A 21,781-nucleotide genomic window follows, 5' to 3' on the forward strand; every position below is an offset into this window, starting at 1 on the left:
AAACAAGGACAGCTGTTACGTGTCAAGTGATGACTCGGCGATGAATGGATAGCGTCCGGACTTATCCAACGGCTGTGCACGATCCGCGGCGAGTGTTTGAGGCCGACATGCGGGCACGCCAGGGCTATTTGTTTTCTGGGCTTTTTATTTTTATTTTTGTGTTTTAAATTCCCACTGCCGACGACGAGGAAAACGTTTCACAGTAGAGCGCTAGCACGCATGTCTCGCTAGAGCTTTTCCTAAAATCCTGTGGCGTTGGCGTAAAGATTTTTGAAGGACTAATCTTCTAAATTTTCCTCCAAGTTTGACAAGAGAATTGTTTGCCCATTTATAAGATCTGAGTTTCATGAGAATCGATTCAGATTTTTGAAAAATAAATCGAAGTTTCGAATGTATGGAAGCTTAGGCTCCCTACGAGGGGGACTGGGGCTATGAGAAGGGGGCTGAGAATTTTTTATAATTCTCTAGTCGAGTAGTCAAAGTTTTGTCAGAGATTGCCACGACAGTGAGATGACGGCGGCTCCAACCAGGATTCGGGGCTCCTCTTTCCCTTTAAAAGGCCACCTATGTCACTGATTCTCTGTCTACCAAGAGCCTCTGCTTGAAAGCTTGCTTGTCAAACTAAAATGTCCAATGCCATGGCCATGGCCATTGCCATAGCCAGTGCCAAGGACTGAAACATGACTGAGGAACACTTCGGTTAGGCGTCTGAAACGAGAAAGTTTTGTTAGTAATGATAAGAGCAATGCGGGGATGGGCAATTCTCTTTGAAAAAAGCGCTCTCGCTCGTCCTATCGCAAGCCCAGTACAATTGATTAATTTGGAGTATAGGTGGCTTCCATGAATTGGGTTTGAAGTTCTGCTGTTGTTTATGGTAGTTCGTGTGTGTATGTCGTGCAACAAATAGGCCTTAGAGGACACTTTCAATTTCCAAGTTCCATGTCCTCGCCCTGTTCACCAGGCCCATTTGAGTTTCAAGATTGTTGCAAATAGACCTGAAAAAAGATTTGTACTCAATTAATTTTCCCCCCTTTGTCGCGTCGGGTAGTCGTCATCACAGTGTCCAGAGGAGTACAAGCGGGATAGATTGTTTAGAGTCCGGCATTAGAGTTTAAATTATGGCGTGGAATATGCGGCCTTGCTTGGACCCAAGCAATTTTATGTTTATGCAAGCAGCTGAAGGTGGCGGTGCCTCTGGTACTGATGCGCTCTTGACAGTGCTCAATTCCTGTCCACTTCCTTCTCTCAGAGGCGAGTAAAACAATTGAACTTCTTCTTTTGGATTATCACATTGAAACTTTAAGTTTTGATTTTTTTTTTTTCAGATTCATCATATTGAATCTTTTTGTGTCCATTGTTAGTAATTTTTTTCGTAATTTTTTAAGTTACATGATTTTACAGTTTTCTTAAATTTCTATTTGATTGATAATGAAAAAAAAAAAAAATCTAATGATTAACTGTAAAAATCTACATTCTCAAAATTTTGTGATTCAATATATTGCAGGGCTGCAAGAAGGGAGTCGAATGAGCAACAATATTGCAAAACGACCCTTTTACAGCATGTTTGATTGCTATCCTGATGACATGGAAGAGAAGAATATGGCTGAATTCGGCAACTCTATTTCGAATCTGCAGTTAGAGAAGAAGAGAAGGCTGTCTGCAGAGCAGGTTCGTTCATTAGAAAAGAGCTTCGAGATGGAGAACAAACTCGAACCCGAGAGGAAAATGCAGTTAGCTCAGCAGCTTGGACTGCAACCACGGCAGGTGGCTGTTTGGTTTCAGAACAGGCGAGCTCGCTGGAAGACAAAGCAGCTTGAGCATGTTTACGACGCTCTCAAGCAAGAATTTGACACAGTTATAGCCGAAAAAGAGAAGCTCAAAGCCGAGGTTTACTTCTTCTCTAAAATGGGTTTCATTCCTTTTTAAACTTTGTTGGGTATTGTTAGTTACTACAAAGAAGTTTACATTACATTGTATGAAGAAAAGGAGAAGTTTACATAAGAGTTTAAGAAGGGTTCTATGAATTTGCAATCCAGATAAAGATAAAAATAGAGTGTATTCTGAAATTTTTGTTGAATAACAATTTTTTTAAATAAACAGGTTGCGCAGCTCACTGCTAGGCTAGAAAGCTATAAAAACAATGGAATGACAGGAACTGGTATGGGCTTGAACAAGATTAAAGCTGATAGTACTGAACATGAGGAATATGTTCAAACACATGTTGACAGAGTTGTTGCGGAGACGAGCCATTCACTGAGCGAAGTAGAGAAACCTATACAGGAGGAATCATGCATGCAGGAAGAAGTGTCAAAGAAGATGAAAGATTTCTCTGGGAGCTCTGATACAAGTACTGAAAATGGCGATACAAGATCGAGTCATGCAGCTTATACCGACGAGCCCAGTCTGGTCCGATTGCCTGAAACGTCCCACGGGGAATCTTCAAACGCCATGTACAACGAACAACAGATTAAACTCAAGTACGATGATGGAGTAGAGGAGTTTTACAACTGTATCAACATGCTTAGGTTCGACGACCCATATGGCAATGTGCCATGGTGCTGAAGTTGTGTAAAACTATTAGTGTAATTAATACCTGTGTACCTAGATATAGCCGTTGGAATCCTTTTCTATCTCTTCTTATACACTTTCTATATATAATTTGACCTCTGGCTGGGTAATTGTTGCAGAAAGCTTAATTACAGTCATGAGGCTGCTCATTAAGCTGAACCTTCTGGTTATAGACTAGGTGTTGAAGGCTTTGGCTGGGAGAAAAGCGCTAAGTATCGGACTTTATTTCATTGACCCTGAATGTAAAGATAATATTTTTTTTTAATCAATGGGAATGTCTCTTATTTATTTAGAAACAAATGTTTTTTCCGCATGTCCCCTAGGGCTTTGTCTTCATTCCCAAATTAAGAACAATTATTGCATCAAATTGGGTAGTCCTTATATGTAGTTTTCATGGCAACAATAGAAAGTTTGTTGTGTACTATTCAACTTCATTCAAAAGTTCATACTGCAAATAGAGTTAATGTTGGTGGTGATATTATCAACTTATCTGTAAAAGTGTAAAAATATTCTTGGAATGTAGACAATGGGTGCAGATGGAATCATGGTACAGCTGGTTCAATGAAGTAAAATTTACAGCCAACGAACACGAATTTGATCACATATTAAGCAATTGGGAACATATTGTGCGAGGAAAAAATTAGGGAACATTTTGTCCGAATCTTCTCAATTAGGAATGGTTGTCCGAATTTTCTTGATGGGAATTTGTTGTGTTGTGTAGTAAAAGGCTGCAGCTTGACAGATTCGCAGTCTGGCAAATCCAAGTATATCCGGACTTCTTGACATTGTATTGTGAAAATATGTCAAAATATTATGATTGCTAGCGATTAATGGCTCTAAATCCCTCCCTGCGTCTGACTGTATATGCTAAATTTAGTCTAATTCAGCGGTGACAATTTTCATAAACGCAACCATTTCTGTAGCCTAATTCACAGACGAGATTTTTGGTAAAGGCATGTGCAGAGGGAACGGCGTATTTCTGGGGTCGGGAATCGTGCTTCCCGTGTTTGCATTCGAGTGCAGTTGCATTCCAACATGTGACGACGGGGTTGAGGTGACGATAGCGCCTCGGCCACCGCAATATTTTGTCAGCAGTTGCAGCAGCTGAGGCGAAAACATATTCCACAATTTTGCCAAGCTCCCGAGGCACGTGAAGGCCCAGCACGCGTTCGTTGACATATTCCGGTTGCTTAATCCACCACGACAATGACTCTGGCTTTTTGCCATTAGTCCATGACGGAATAAACTAATTTGGTAGTAAATAAATCTTTTTATGGTAGTAAAATTATCTTTTTAAATCTTGTGGGGAAAGGATCTTCTTTCCCTGATTATTATTGTTAATTCATCAACTTTTTGAGATGTGGACTGTTATGATGTGATTTTACTTCACGGCACGACATTTGTTGTTTTAAATTTAGTTGACTATATGAACTTGTTGGCACTTACTAGCAGGTAAACTCATTTTTAGACACGGTAATTATGATGGAGTGATAGTCTTTTATTTTTTCCACACTTTGAAAGGTATTTATAAAAATTTTAAATTAATTTAAATTTTGATTTTATTTTGGTTTCAGAGGCATTCTCTGCTCTTGTGTGATAGACATGTAATGTAATATAATGTCTTATTTAACCTTTCAAATAAAAATAATAGTATTTGAAAAAATAGAAATAATAATAAAAAGTCAAAATAAAAATAATTTTATAGTATTCAGTCATGCTATGAGAAACCATGGTATTTATGTAGAATACAATCTATTTAAAAAGTGAAAATAAACCAGTCTAAACCATGGTATTTATGTAGAATACAATTTATTTAAAAAGTGAAAATAAACCAGTCTAGATCTATCTAACTTTGGATCTAACAAAGGCAGCTAGGGATCCCTCTAGGAATCTAGAGTTAAAATGAATCTAGGCTAGTTATATAAATGATATGATTAGTTTTAAGATGGTTTATTTATATAGAGTTCATATTTTGAAGTAATCTTATTATTATATGTCTTATTTTATTTTCCACTATAAGCAAAGTTTTTTTGGAAATATAGATTTAAGTGGTGTGTTTTACATAATTCAAGTGTCATTTTGACATTGCATCTATTTATATATTTAAAAATGTAATTTAAATAATTACAAAATACAATGTCCTATATTGTATTTCCATATTAAAAAAAAAATCAAAATATAATACAATTAAACTACATAATTTTATAAGTAATTTTTAAATTCTGAATCATAAATAAAAAAATTAAACAAAAATCAATTTATTTTTATTTTTATATATAAAATACATTATTTTTATAATAAAATATCTCCAAAATAACTACCCATTTTAAACTAATCTATATTCTTAAAAAATAAAATCATTCTAGATAAATTATATAAAACATTATCATCAAATCACATATATCTTATAGAATTTATCTTTAACAAATTTTCTAAGTTTAAACCAAATACATTCTTATAGAATACATTTTTATAATGTCAAAATTCTAAATTAATTTAAACTTTCTCCTTATATACCATAGCTCCCTCATGAGTTAACCACTGAAATTTTTTGTCCAAATCTAAATTAACCAAAATTCTTAAAAATTATATTAAATATGCTAAAATCAATTTAACTTTTAACTTTTTATATATGAGACTGTCCTTTAAAAATGATACAATTATATATGAGACTGTCATTTAAAAATGATAAATTTTTTTTGGGTATGGAATGGAACTAATATTTTGAGGGTTTTTTAAGTTTGAACCTATTGAAATTTAAAAATGATACTTTTTTTTGGTATGGAATGGAACTAATATTTTGAGGGTTTTTTAAGTTTGAACCCATTTAAATATTTTGAGGGTTTTTTAAGTTTGAAGTTATTCACATTTTTAAAAAAATTAGCAAAATTAATTTTTTTTTTAATTTTTTTTATATTACAAAATAATATAGTGATGATAAAGTGCTTATTTTTTTTATATTTTTTCTAAATTTTAAATATAATTAAATTTAAAAAATATATATATATATATATATATATATGAAAATTTTAAATTAATTTAATAGATATTTTCTATTTTTATAAGATATATTTATGATAGAGTGAATGTCTTTAAAGTTTATTAATTTTTAAAAATTGATCCAAACTTCAACGCACTATATATGAGATACCATGTACATCCTATAATGCTTCATATCCAAATTTATAAAAAATATCAAAATTCTAAATCTATCTCAACTTTAATTTTCTAGAGATAAGATACCATTTTCAAAATACTCCATCTATGATGGAGCCAACATAATCTAAATAGCTGAAAAATCTATCAAAATTTTAAATAGACAAATTTTAACTCTTTTACATATGAAAAAGAAACTATATCATAAGTTAACTGGAAAAAAAAGACGACTACCATTTAAATTAATTTAAATATTTATCAAAATTTTATACACATCAAAAATTTAACTTTTTATATAAAATTTTAAATTTATTTATAAAAAGAAACTAGGTCATAAATTAATCGGAAAAAACAAACAACCACCATTTGAATTAATTTAAATATTTAAAAATTTATCAAAATTTTATATACATCTCAATTTTAACATTTGTATATAAAACGACCATAAATTAATTTAAATTCTTAAAATTTTTATCACTCTAAACTTTTAACTCTTTATAAATAAAAAGCTATAACACCATAATCAAGTTAATATAAGAAAATAAACTATGTCAAATTAAAATGGTATTAGTTAATATAAAAAAATAAACTATTTCACATTAAAATAAAATACCATTTGATAAAATTTTAGAAACATTTTTTCAAAATCCATTCAAATTATTTTAAATATATATATATATATATATATATATATATATATATAATTCTAATCTTTTTATATAAAAGAAATGGATAACACTATAATCAAATCTATATTAAAAAAAAATTGAAATATATCTAAATTATATATATATTTTTAGATTCTAATTTGTTTATAGAAAAAATTAATTGGAGATAGTTATGTTATAAAGTATTATGTAAAGTATGTAATTCAAGTTTAATTTTTTTTTTAAATTTAAACCTAAAACATGTTTTAGTGTGAGAGATTTTATTTAGAAATTCTAAACATTTAACTATTCTATATTTTAGATTTTTTAATGGGAATTGAGTGAATAATTTATTTATATTATGTTTTTTTGTTGTTTAAAATTTGTTTTTAGTACTTATATGAATTCAATGACCTCAAAAACCCATAACTTATAAAACACTTGGATTGTACAAAGTTCAAAAATCAAACTTGTAATTTCAACAAATTTTTAGTGGATTTTCAATAAATTTGGAAAAAAATATATTAAAAAAACCTAAAAAATAAAACAATTAAACTACAACAAAATTATAATGATAACAAGAAAAAAAGGAGTTGTCTTTAGTGCGACTTTTTGGAGATTCCGGTGACCGTTGGAAAAAATTGAGGTTAAATCTTGATTTGTATTATTTAAAATGGTTTTTTAACTGCACATTTGGATTCAGCACCCTGGAAAACCCCTGGGACGCTTTGATTGTGCAGAAATTAGCTATCAAACTTGCTATTTCAATAAATTGCTACCTGATTTTGACTAGAAAAACCCACAAAAAACTTCCAAAAAATCTCTTTAAAAACAGCTTAGGAAAAAAATTTACCATATTAAAAAGCACAAAACTATTAGATAAAAAAATTTGTTCCTGACCTGTCTTGTGGTCCCATCCTTTTATGAATGAATAAATAATATTTTAACATCCAATTCACTAAAAACTTTAAATAAATTTATACATTACTTTTTACTTTACATCATTTTGATGAATTTAATATCTTCCAAATTCTAAATTTCAAGAATTTTGAATTCTGAACCTACCCTAGTTTTCATTTGCACCGTGTCCTGCGGCCTACCTGAAGTCCGCTAATTGTAATGGCGGGAGAAGACTAACGGATCCCCAGCTGTTTGGATGCAGAGACATATGTCACGAGGTGGGGTTGGGTTTGTGATATTATAAAAAAATGAGGAAAACAGTGTATTGGAAAAATGGGCATGGGAAAATGATATATCTTTCCCTGGCATTGGAAAACGAGGCAGAGGAGCATTACTTATAATTTGCTGTTGAGCGAATCAAGTCTGACTGAGAGTGAGGACGTCGATGATCGATCCATTTTGAATAAATGTATGTGTGTTACAATGTACCTGCAGCCCCAATGTCAAGTCCCCGTCTAGTCTGCTGTCGATTCATATCCTCTCATTGGAAGACGCATCGGCATGAATTTGCATGTAAAAACTCAGAACGCACTCACCCTCCCCGATAAAACAGAAAAAACAATACAGGCAAAAGCGAATGGATTGCTCTCATACTTCTGCATCGCCCAGTACGTCAAGTGTTTCCAATAAGAATGAAGTTAGGACCACAGCGTTGAAGGAGCTCCAGCCACGGGGACGCCAACATTTCTTTTATTTTAATCACCGCCCTCGACCCGCTCGTCCAATCTGTGTCAGGTTGGTTCGGCGTTCACTTCGGGAGATAGGTCAGGGGTTCGATTCTCGGCACCCAACGCGCCCTGCCTCGTCGGAATTCGGCAAATTTAGACACTCTCCAAACTGTAAAACAAAAAACTCAATATTTGTTTTTCAGACTGTAATTTAATCGCTTGGGTCGATTAAGATTGCTTACAGATCTTAAAAGATTTTTCGTATTTCTGCGAAAGGTTGCTTACATCTCCCAGACTGTCATACTAGATGTCTGGGATCTTTATCTTTAGATCTGTACTTCTCCTTCAACCTAGGATCTATCACAGTATTATTATTATACAACAGATCAAACCAAGTAGTTTGAAGATGATCAGATGGCAGCTTTATATTGTTTTAAGCAAGAAAAAAGACCTTGGAAAATCTCTGCAACTTGTGGTAAATGGACAGAAAAGGGAAATCTCAAATAACACATTTAAATATGAATTGTCGCTCAGTGATTGCTGGATTCAATTGTTTAAAATTACATGATTATAGAGATTCAAAAATTTCTAAAATTAGAAATGTTAATTTTGACTCACTGAATTGGTTGGTTACATTGATTAAAACTTATATATGATTATAAAAACTCAAAACCCCTAAATATAGACATGCTAATCTTTGGTTCATATATACATGATTTACCAGTTGCTAAATTTAACTTTGTAAAGGTTATTCGAAAGTATAACTAAATTTATCACTGAAGATTCATTTCAACTATGGATCTAACAAGAGTCTAGAGCCATCAATTATTTTGAGGTGCAAATTTTTTTTAAGTGAAGATCCATCTTAAGGAGGGATCTAGCAAGAGCCGAGAAAGAACAATTCTCTTGAGGTGCAAATTTTTTTATAATGCAAAATTTAACAAATTTGCACCTCCAAAGATTGCATCCCTATAAAAATTCGAGAGATGATTATTAAGATGAATCTCTCTCCTATTGAAACTCTGTTAAATACATGGAATAAAATAACTTAAACATACCATTCCAACAAATATTTGCTCTACTGGAAATTAACCCTTAATAAAAGAGTCAAAAATGTAAAATAATAATGATACTTGAAATGTTATAATAATAAGAATTTAATTTTTAATTACTTTATATAATATATATAATTATTAAGTCCCAAGGGTTAGTTCAGTTGGTCAAAATCAGTGCCCTCCCATCGGGAAGTCAGGTCCATCCTCCGCTAGCTAGTGGGCCAAGGGGCTCGATTACCTTCAGGGTAGATCAACCCAGAGTTATATATCATGTGATCATATATATATATATTAAACTTGGTTCGATTCGAAAAGTAAAACTAATTAAATATGTTGTTTATTTCTTTTTTTATTTTTATTATAAGTCATATTATTTTTTAATTTATAAAATATTTTATTTTTATTATAAAACAGATAGATGAAATTACAATCATTTAGTACTGCCAATAAAATGAACACTTGACTCAATTAAATTTAACAACTAAATTACACATCCTGTTACACTTGACCATAGAATAAACCTCTAAATTTAACTAAACTCAACCACTATTCTCTAACAACTATATTCTTTATGGAATTCATAACCTAAATTTTTTTCCAAAATGACAAAAAAATGTTATTGATATTCTTTATCCTCGGCGAACTTTACATAGCAAAATGACCAAATGACAATCTTACGTTGTTACAGTAAAACTTGCCGATTGCAGAGCAAAAATGTTACAGAAAAACCGTGGGTAACAGGGACGACTGGGGCGGAGGACCTTTTGCGAGGTTACGTACGCGAGCAGTGCGCGTCTCTCTGGTGCAGTGAAGTACAGAGCCATCTTTTTTGTACGAGGATGTGATGGGTATTCATTACATCGTCTCCGCCTGTGGGTGTGGGGGAAGGCTGGCGCTGTTACATTGGCTAACAACGGGGGAGCGCCAAGTGTCCCAGTCCCTGCCAGTGCCAGGACTGCCTGAGCTGCTTTTTTTTTTCACACTTGGCGCATCTGCCGTTCCACCAGTGGTTGCAATACTGCTGTTTCTGGATTGAGAGCCATGCTCACTGAACCAGGCTGGTGGGTACGTCCGTAAGTCCGTGTGGTTTGCCATCAGCGGCCATCCCTTTCCATTTACGGTTTGTACTTACGCTGATCATACGAGCTGTGAGTTGCCTCCGGTGATGATGTTTCTACTTCTGAGTGCGCCTTGCTGTCAATGACGAGAGAGGTACTTGCAGTCGTGCCAGAGCCACATGTCTCCTTATTAATTTAACCCCGTCTATTGAAGTTAAACGTGAGTTAAATACTCTATTGAGGTTAAATGTGAGTTAAAGAAATCATAATACTCTTTTATTGAGGTTAAATGTGAGTTAAATAAACACAATAGATTCGCTTTAATTTCAAATTTAGATATGAAGTTTTTTTTAGAAATATGGTTAAAAGTGCATTTGAAGTTGGTGTGAGGGATTTTAATTTCGTGTTATGGTATTTTTTTAGAAAAATGGTTAAAAGTGTATTTGAAGTTGTTTGAGGGATTTTAATTTCTTGTTGTGCTATGGTGTATAAGAATTATAGTTAAAATTGAATTTGATGTTGTGAGAGATTTTAAATTCTTGTTGTAGTATGATGTATAACATGACAATATAAAAATTACTATAGATTTATTTTAATTTCAAATCTACATATGAAGTATTTTAGAAATATGGTTAAAAGTGCATTTGAACATTTGAAGTTGTTGTGAGGGATCTTAATTTCTTGTTATGGTAGACTTTTAGAAAAATGATTAAAAGTGTATTTGAAGTTGTTGTGAGAGATTTTAATTTCTTGTTGTGATATGATGTATAAGAATTATAGTAAAACTGAATTTGATGTTGTAAGAGATTTTAAATTCTTGTTGTGGTATGATGCATAACATGATAATATAAAAAATACAATAGATTCATGTTAACTTCAAATTTAGATACGAAGTTTTCTAGAAATATGGTTAAAAGTGTATTTGAATAATTTTGTTGGGACATATCTTAATTTCTTGTTGTGGTAGTCTTTTATAAATATGGTTAAAAGTGTATTTGAAGTTATTGTGAGAGATTTTAATTTCTTGTGGCAGTATGATGTAGAAGAATTATAGTTAAAAGTGAATTTGATGTTGTGAGAGATTTAAATTCTTGTTGTGGTATGATGCATAACATGACAATATAAAAATTACTATAGATTCATCTTAATTTCAAATCTAGATATGAAGTTTTTTAGAAATATGGTTAAAAGTGCATTTGAAGTTGTTGTGAGGGATCTTAAATTCTTGTTATGGTAGTCTTTTAGAAAAATGGTTAAAAGTGTATTTGAATAATTTTGTTGGGACATATCTTAATTTCTTGTTGCGGTTGTTTTTTATAAATATGATTGAAAGTGTATTGAAGTTGTTGTGAGGGATTTTAATTTCTTGTTATGGTATGATGTATAAGAATTATAGTTAAAAAGTGCACTTGCTGTTGTGAGAGATTTTAAATTCGTGTTGTGATATGATGTATAACATGACAATATAAAATTACAATGGATTCATGTAACTTCAAATTTAGATATGAAGTCTTTTAGCAATATGGTTAAAAGCGTATTTGAATTTGTTGGGACAGATCCTAGATCCTAATTTCTTGTTGTGGTAGTCTTTAGAAAAATGGTTAAAAGTGTATTTGAAATTATTATGAGGGATTTTAAGAATGATAGATAAAAATGTATTTGATGTTGTGAGAGATTTTGAATTCTTGTTATCATATGATGTATAACATGACAATATAAGTGAGAATAGGTTAATTTTATGGTAAAATATTTTTTTAAGTGTACAAGTTTAATATGAATTTGATAAACATGATTAAAGTTTTATGTTTAATTTAAGTTTTATGTGTGATAAAACAATGTTTTGAATGGTTTTGCTTACTTTTAAATAGATTTATATGGTTTAAAAATTGATAATATTTCAAAGAAGTTTAAATTTATGATTAAATTTTTATCATTAATTTAAGTTTCATGTATAATAAAGTAATGTTTGTAGTTGTTTTACCAATTTTTAAGTGATCTATATTGCTTTAAAATTGATAAAAATTCCAATAAGTATAAATATTGATTTTCTATGTTGTTAGATTCTTGCAACAAAAGGGAAGTTTACTAAATAATTAGACATCTCATATTCTCTACATATTGTGATTTTACTTATTTTTAAAACAATTTACATTGTCTAAAAATTGATCAAAATTCAACACAAGTATAAATTATGATTTTTTGCGTTGTTAAATTCTTGCAATGATATTTACTACATAAATAGAGAACTCACATCTTGTCTACATGTTGTACTCCTCATCCTAAACATTTATGAAGCATGTACAATGCACCATTTTTAGTGTTTCTCGTAGAAAGATAGTTGCATTTATCATCTTTCTAAGAACACCATACAATAAGAGTTTAAGATGATTTTTTATTATTTTGTTTTGTTAGACCTTACTTACACTTATGTACCCATATAAATAGAAAATCAATGCCCAAGATTTAAAGCACCTCATAAGTAGTTGTTACAAAACACCTTGGTTTAGGAGTTTTTTTGGGATCCATATTTACATATATGAGGTTTTGAGTGCAATCTCCAAAAAATGGCATCTCCAATTAACACACCATACAATAAGAGTTTAAGATGATTTTTTATTGTTTTGTTTTGTTAGGCCTTACTTACACTTATGCACCTATATAAATAGAAAGTCAATTCCCAAGATCTAAAGCACCTTATAAGTGGCCATTGCAAAACACCTAGGTTTATGAGTTTTTTTGGGATCCATATTTACATATGTGAGGTTTTGAGTTCAATCTCAAAAAAATGGCATCTCTAATTAACATAATGGTCAATTGGTTGCGTAGCGAATATGTTTAAGTGTTAGATTTTTCCTTCCTCTTCTATAGGATGTGGTGTGTGGGCAAACAATAGTGGGATAATCGTATCTTTCTGCCTCTTTGAATTGTTTCTTTGATTGTAAAACCCCCTCCTCTTCATGTAAATAATTCCAAATAACTTTTGTATATAAAAATAAACTTAAATACATCTTAACCGTAGACCGAGATAAAAAAGAATGAACACTAATTTATTTTATTATGGTTCCTTTCATTTTATTTTATAAAAAGTACAAATGAAGCCTACACATCTCAAAAACACTAGGTTGTAACGGGCCCTTTAATTTCCATCCCCCCACTCCAAATACGTGTACTGAGCGTTTTATACATGATTATATCTTCATACACCCTAATGATATAGACAAAGTTCCAATAATATGGATACCTTATTGAACATCCACATTTGATGCTTTGATTGAGGGCTTATATTCACAAGTAAACAGTTTTTCCAATTAAAAGTTTAGATTCCTACCCTCACTCAATGTCATGTATACTGTCATATCACTTTATATCTTTAATGATATAGATATTTTGTCAAAAACCTTGGTTTGGTATTGTAGTATTAAAATTTTATATTTACTAAGAAAAAGTTTCACATTTCATCCCACTCTAACATTTGCGTTATCATATATTCAAACACATAATATAATTCTAATATGTTGATAAACCATTTTCATGAGATATTATATCCGCAAATAAAAAATCGTAAAAATACATTCCAATTAATTTATTCCATCATTGTATTTTTATATATAAAATAAGAAACAATATAAAATAATAATATTGAAATATCTTCTCTCCTCTATTCTTCCTTAAATATTTTTAAATTATTATATTTCATAAAATATGATTATATTCATCAAATAAATAATAATCACATCAACAACAATCAAATCAAATAAATAATAATCACATCAACAACAATCAAATCAAATAAATAACAACCAAATGCACAAAAGCATATAAGGGATACAATCAATCAAAATGTAAACCAATAATGCCCTTGAAACATATCTTTACCAAAATCCCTCCTTTCAAATGATACCATTTTATACATCAAAATGTTTGGATCACATCCATTTTCCATATCCATGTCATTAAGGTACTAATCATTATGGTGCTAATCAAATCACAAGATAACACACTCCACATCATCTCTCCGAATGGAGAATATTTATTGTATGCAATGAGTGTTCGAATAAGTAGAAGCTCCCCCAGCAAATGTGTTACCTCAAAGGAGTTGGGCCTTTCAAACTTGAAATGTGTGTATTCCTAGCCCTACCTATGTGTACTTTAGGAGTTGACACCACTTGTTAACCAGTATCTTTTTTCTTCATGAGAATTGACCCCACTTCATCATTTTTCAAAATTAAGAATGAAATCATAATGCATAGTGGACGTATACATTTATACCCCTTCCATTTATTCCAATATTACTCATTTCAATTTATCATGGAAAGTGCATGAGGTCATATCCACTAACACAATCACTAACCACTTTTTCAAGGTCCCTATTTAGAGCTATCCAATTTGTTAATCATTAACCCTTTTTTCTAGGTAATTTATCATGGAAAGTGCATGAGGGCATATCCACTAACACAATCACTAACCACTTTTTCAAGGTCCCTATTTAGAGCTATCCAATTTGTTAATCATTAACCCTTTTTTCTAGGTAGCTAGTTAGATTAGGATTTTGTCTACATTAGTATTTAATTTTATTGCGTTTTATATGTTTAATTATTATGAAATAAAAATTATTTATATACAATAAGTTTTTGTTAATTTAAATATTTATTTTAAAGTGGAAGGTTAAAAATTACTTTGATAATATTTATTTTATTTTTGTTATATATATATATATATTAGTTTGAGTGGGTTTAATGGTTAAGAGTTTTTGTTTCTTCTTGAGATGTTACAGGTTGAAAATTAGAGAAATAGAGGTGGGTCCCTTGTCTCATAAACAAGTGGTCTCATACATCAATCTGGTGTATGGCTTGATTGTGAGCTAAAATTTGGATAATAATAATATATATTCTATTTTTTTATTTTTTTAGATAATAAGGTAGGTTTCAAGTTATTATAAAAAATATGTTATTATGAATTGAACACGTTATATATTAAGATTAACCCAAAGTAGAAAGAATAATAATATTTCTCCCAATCACTCCAGCTAAATTCAATTGACTACGATAACATATTTATATATTTGGATTTTGTTCCCATAACATATTTATATATTTAGATTTTGTTTCCATTAATACTAGTTTTACAAATTTTGTACATATATTATATAGTTCCATATACAATCTAATACAATTCCTTACTTTATATAAGCATTATCATTTTTATAATAAAAATTTTAAGTGGTAGAACTACTACGGATGTTGAATTGGTGTCCATCCCAAATACCTTAACATTGCATACATTTGCTTAATATTTTACACTTTATAAATAATAGAAGAGTTGTTTTTAGTGTGATTTTTTGGACATCTGAAAAATTTGAGGTGAAATCTTGATTTGTGTTATTTAAACTTGTTTTTTTGAATATAGATATGGATTCTGAAAAACCCTTAGAACACTTCGAACTTGTGATTTCAATAAATTCCTGCCGGATTTTAGAAAAATAAAAGTAGAAAAACCACCAAGAAAATTTCCAAAAATCTCCCAAAAACAACTCAAATAATAAATATTATCCCTCACTTTAATACTCATATCATTAATAATTTTAATCTAAACCATCTTTTCCTTATGATGATTATCTATATATTTTTTCGACACTATCTTGTCATAACAAGATATCTTTTTCTTGAAAAAGAATTTTCTCAGGAGTAAATTTTATTTCAAAATATATCTCCGGGCGCGCGTGTATATATATATCTAATCAAACAAAAATATTACGAATCAAATTTCCTAAATCCTCACTCATCCCAATACTAATATTCTCCACTTTTATTTATTTCATGTGAATTTGGTAAAAAATACAAATTCACACATATGGTTTTCAATTTACTTACGTTGTTTAAAGATGAAATAGGAAGTATGTGTATTGAGTAACGTCATCCATGATGCCAGAACCAATATGTACAAAACACAATATATTACCACCCAAACTTATATTAAATATTCATTACAACCCTAGCACGAGAACCAACATATTATTCGTTACCACCAAAAGTTAAAAACCTGAACACTACCTTGGCACAAAAACCAAGTCTTCACTACCACTTTCAATACAAGAATCTAATTAATTTAATTATGTGTTGTCAGTTTTTTTAAATAAATTAGGTTGGAGTTTTATTTTTATTTTCAAAGGCGAGTTGTAAATTATTAAGTAGATTTCCATTAAGACTTTTTAGGAGATAAACGACTCGAAATGAATCTCTAAAATTAATAGATTTAAATTAAATTATTATTTAAATTTATTGGTATTGGTGATGTTATATCATGGTTATGTTCAAAAATATGGTGAGAAATTGAATTAGTAACTTGATATTTAAGAATGTCATAACAAGTTAGTTGATTACTACGTATCGATGACATTGTAAATGATTTAAATTAATATTAACATAAAATTAAAAATAAATAATTAATATAGAATAATTAGAAGATCAATATCTATGAAGATATGATGTTTAAAATTAATATTAACATAAAATTAAAAACAAATAATTAATATAGAATAATTAGAAAATAAACATTTAATTATTTATAATTAATATTTTTTTCCTTCTCTTTATGAAATAAATACATTTAAATAAAACTCTTATAAAAGAAATAAAAGTTAACTTTTAAAAATAAATAAATTTAAAAAGAAAACTATTGTAAAAATAAAGAATTATAAACAAATAAACAAAAAATTGTTGAGGATGAAAGAAAGTGTATAGTTGACATTAGGATACTAAGGATGAATTCCTTGGTTTGAATAGTTATTATAAAATTTACTTGTTAATTTAAATATTTATCATTATTTTATGATGAAGATTTAATAAGTGGGATAGTTGCATAGCAGCATAGTCTTTGTCTCACGATTTTTTGTACATGGCGACACCTCCCATTTTCGCAATATGTTGAGACGAATACTAGTTGCGTAACCCTCTACACCTTCTTTATTTTTTTACCCACAATGGTTTACACAATGCTTCAGAGTAAACACTATTTTTTTGTATGTGGCAACACCTCTCATTTCCACAATTTGTTGGAATAGATAGTGGCTGCAAAGCCCTCTGCACCTTCTTGATTTGTTTATCCACAATGGTTTACACAATGCTTCAGAACAAATGATATTAAGCACTCAAATGATGTCCTAATTACACAATGTTTCACCCAATAAATGCCAAAAATACTTACATTTAATGGCAAGGGAGTTTTTGTTAATCGTAGGACTAAGCCTTAATTAATTTTTTAATATGCATTAATCCATAGTGCGCAAGGTTGATTGAGCTTATTCCTGCTGTGGGTGGGGAAAAGATGTGTGCCAAATAACATGAAAATTAATGTTTTGTAGCTTTTAATTAACTTGAGTTGGTAATAATGATTGTGGTAATCATAGTGTGTAGAATGATGACATGTTTCCCCAAAACAGGGAAATGTGGTAGTTGTAATACGTGATTTATGTATGTTGATCTAGCCAAAGAGGTGACAGGTGGCAGCACAAAACCTAAGGTGCTAGGTGGAGTGCAATAGCCAATACATGCTTAGTGATTCATTTCTTGGCACAAATTCCCGTGAGACAAATCTTATTGTCATAAGGTTACACATTGGCATCTTGTCTGTATCGTCTGTCTACGTCAGCAACTAGAACAACTCATCATATAACGTTAAAGTTAGGGATTAATGACAAAAAGTAAAGGTCTTACATTATGTAATGAAAGTGACTTCCCGTTGTGGCGCAACATTCGTGTTATTCCTTGCAATTAAATCATTAATCCATGTACTTTATGCATTAACATGGGTCATTAAGGGTAATCAACTTTATCGTGGTTAACACATAGATTGGAGGTCATTTCACATTTCAATGAAGACTTGGGTGTCAGACATCTTTTTAGGTTGAATGGAAAATACTATCAAAATTATAAGCATTTGTACCAAAGAAATGATGAAATTATCCTATATTTAAGGCTTAAGTAGAAGAAAATCTATTAAATTTCATTGAAAGAAATAATCGACAGTAAGAATAAATGATAGCGGGTTACTGTCATCTAACACTCTCTAGGTCAAAATGAATTAAAGAATAGGAGACAAGGAAATATGGACTCTCGTTCAAAATCCAAAAATTAAATGGAAGACAAATCCTAAGTATTCTTGTTTCAGCGATATAGGAAGTAGAGTTGGACAACCTATATCACTGAACAACCCATAATCTCCATGACACCAAAGGCCCAAGTTCAACATGCAAAAGTGTATGGAACATAAAGTTCAATTGATGTCCCTAAGAAACTCATAACTTATAATGTACTCTTTATGGCAATAGCATTTAAGGCACTCTTCGTCTTATCTACTCAGTCACCAGCTTCTTGTGGATGAGGATGACAAAGAAGCCAAGAGACCTTTGTAATTGAATAAGAGAAGAGGTATGTGACTGTGACTATAGCTTATTCAATATTCAAAACTAGTGGTCATAAAAGCTAACAAATTACGAAATGGGGTGACAACAACTCCAAAATTTCTTTCAAGGACTATATACATATGTCTAAAGTAAAAGAGTTAACCTCAAATTTCTGTTCACTTAGGTAGTAAATATAATAAGTTAATGTTCTGAGAGAAATAAGGGAACAAACCTCCATATGAGAAAAACTTTCAGAAACATGGAAGTTAAGGTGGTCAGTTAAGGAAGCCTATCTTAAAAGATACTTGGAAATACTTAGTTGAATTGGAAATTCCTTTGTCGACAATTAAGCACTTGGTGGAAGAGATATTTTACTCAATAGGCATTTTTTTCTCCATCTATATAGGTTGCGGAATTGGTCCAACCTTTGTGTTCAGTGATCGAGGAGGTTGTAGAGGTAGAAGAAGAAGATGCATTTATAGTTTTCCAAATGTCTAAGAAGGAAAACTTCCAACATATGGAAGGATGGACAACTGATACTACTACAAAAGGAAAAATATAAGTTACTAAACAATAGGGAAGGCATAAAAATGTATCTAATTTATATTTTGAGAGTATGTAATTTAGTTCTTAATTAAAGGAAATTTTTGTGGGAAGTTGTTCAAAAATTTCTTTAAGGTATTTGAATTGGTATAGCAAACACGATGTGTTACACTATTCATGATGAAAATGTGATTTTATTATATGCAATTATGATTAATGGTGTTTCTTTCAGTGTTTCATGTTTTGTTAATTTTTCATTGGCATGTCATGGTACACATGAATGATTAACAATATTCCATGGTTGAATTGATAATTCATTTTATACATGTTGATTTATTTCTTTCTAGATGTATATTAGTTAATGATTTAAGTCAGGACATTTTGATGACCTAGAATTACATGCATAAATGTTTTGTGATTTCATTGCACGTTAAAGACTATTCAAAAGAAAGGCATGTGCTAGGGAAAAGTCTATGCAAAAATAAACTATATGTGGAGCCAAAACCGATAAAATCAGTTAATATTCACACTAATGATCTAATACATTTAAATTGTAGCATGTGTACCTTAACTCAAGATCAAATTAGGAATATTTTTAGTGTGTGGCATAAAGGATGTGCATAAGTGGGATATGTGTGGGAGAACCATTCCACATAAATCCTTGACTTCATACACCTTTTATTTTGCATAGCTATTTCTGCAATTGGATATTTTCTAAAAAAATTGTCACTTTAAAAAACATTTTGTATAGGTTTAGTTAAAGTTTTCAAATATAAAAGCTTTCATTTTTTTTTTCGTATTGCTCTAAAGTCCCTATAAAAATAAAAAAGTGTGGAGGAAAAGTGGTTTCTAACTTTGTTTACTAATTAAAAGATTTGAAAACCTATCAACAAAACTTTTTTGTAGACTCCATGCATTTAAAAACACAAAAAAAAAACATAATGGCAACATGAGGCATATAAAGAGTTGATAGCATTCATTACTAAAGCGTGCGAGGAAGTACAAGTACGAGAAAGAAATTGCGCGGAGTAGTTCCTATGCGGAAGAAGTAATATGTAGGGTAGATATGTATGGAGCAAATGTGTGGAGGCGGGAATGATTGCATAAGTGAGAATGTGTGTGAAAGGGAAAGTGTTTTGCAACACAAGGATGTATGGAGTTAAAGTCTATGCAGAAGCAAGACATTTACACAGGAAAAATATGTGCAGAAATAAACTATGTGCGGGGGTAAAGCATGTGTGGAAGTAAAATGGTAAATATCATTTGACTATTACTGCAATATTGCAAACACACGAAGAAGTTAAAGCATTTTATATATTGTAAGAAGTTAATACATATAAAATAAATTCGGTTTAAATGCACACTAATTATTTAATTGGAAGAATTTATTAGATTTGAAAGTTTTTACTCATAAAATTTATCTAGTGCTATTTATATATAAACCAAGTCAACAATGATAGTCTTGCTCATTTGGTAATTGTATAAATTCCCACCTGTAGATCACCTGATAATGCAATAGACTAAAGCAAGATACTTGATCTACTTCTACAACCAATTTAGCGGAAGCTTAATCGAACATGAGCAACATCAATAAGAACACATATAACCGATAAGAAGGAATCAATCACACATAACACAGAAGATATAACCTGGGGAAAGCCTCAGCCTAAAACCCCAACTTTGTATTATCATACAAGTGGAAATATAGCTAGTATTACAAAAAGAATCAACTCAAAAGCTATCCTGCTCTCTCTGCAATACCTCTGCTGCTCATAGACAGTCAAAGACCTCTCTCAAACCTCCTGATCTGCCCTCCAAGCCTCCTATTTCTTTGCGCAATTCTGATTGGGGTCCAGTGCAGCCACTTGTGTGAATTGGCCTCTTCACACACTCACTAACCTCTGATCCAACTACGCAGTCCTGAAGGAGATAAATCCTCATCATGGATGAGCTTCCTTTATAGGAAAAATATTCATCCAACTGATAGTACATTTTCCCTTCTCTGATCTCAACTGGGTCTCTATCTGAACTGACATGCATGAGTTATTCATGAGAGAATCTTCAGTTATCTGAAGTGCAATAGTTATATGCAAGCATGCATTAACTAACTGAACTTACTTAATTTAAACAAAATGTTTAAATCAATTATAACTCGACTTGACTCAGTTAACTGAGCCAACTAATTACTACTCAATTTAGAACTCATCCTTATCTCTTTAACTGATGGATAAATTCCTCAATTAATAGATAAACTGTTGCATGTCCTCACATAGACTTCATGTTTGATTTTTCACAACTAATTAACTCATGGAGAATTAATTAATTTATTTTCAAACAGCTGTTAAGTTCAAATTCGAATTTTACTTCCTATTTTAGTCCAAGGATTGACTAAAATAGGAATCCATCCTGAACTGCTAAAAATAGAATGCTATTTTTCGCACTTCCATTTTTCATTCCCTGTTGCTCAATCCAGCACTGGTACTCAAACTGCTATTTTTAGTAGTGCTATTTTTAGCAATTCTATTTTTAGCATTTCATGTTGCCATTTTTCAACAGTAATTTCTATAGGCTTGTATTATAAGTCTCCATGCTTGAAAAAACTTATTAACACTAACATTGTGAGCTATTTACACATAATCACATGAAATGTGGTAAATCATCAAGTGCATCATGATTACTCGAGTATGAATGTGAAAATTTGACCCAACAATGTTCAACAACAAAA

At 30.9% G+C, this 21,781-nt stretch overlaps 1 protein-coding gene across 1 annotated transcript; it reads left to right on the top strand.

The window, feature by feature from the left end:
* The first annotated feature begins 215 nt into the window (after positions 1–215).
* Positions 216–2,856, top strand: LOC149199246 (uncharacterized). Its single transcript, XM_089399379.1, has 3 exons — positions 216–1,251; positions 1,505–1,887; positions 2,101–2,856. The coding sequence occupies exons 1-3, from the start codon at positions 1,119–1,121 to the stop codon at positions 2,560–2,562; spliced, it is 978 nt and encodes a 325-aa protein (XP_089255505.1). The 5' UTR covers positions 216–1,118; the 3' UTR covers positions 2,563–2,856.
* Positions 2,857–21,781: the final 18,925 nt, after the last annotated feature.

The sequence above is a fragment of the Pinus tabuliformis genome, chromosome 2_1, assembly GCF_031772625.1.
Source record: "Pinus tabuliformis cultivar Carrire ecotype Pingquan chromosome 2_1, CPIR1, whole genome shotgun sequence".
In the NCBI taxonomy this organism is placed as follows: Eukaryota; Viridiplantae; Streptophyta; class Pinopsida; order Pinales; family Pinaceae; genus Pinus; species Pinus tabuliformis.

What these genes read in the sequence shown, in the direction of transcription:
- LOC149199246 (XM_089399379.1), top strand. Translation starts at nt 1,119, where the DNA reads ATGGCGTGGAATATGCGGCCTTGCTTGGACCCAAGCAATTTTATGTTT. An exon ending in TCCACTTCCTTCTCTCAGAG is followed by an intron (nt 1,252 to 1,504) that starts GCGAGTAAAACA and finishes AATATATTGCAG; the next exon opens with GGCTGCAAGAAGGGAGTCGA. An exon ending in AAGAGAAGCTCAAAGCCGAG is followed by an intron (nt 1,888 to 2,100) that starts GTTTACTTCTTC and finishes TTAAATAAACAG; the next exon opens with GTTGCGCAGCTCACTGCTAG.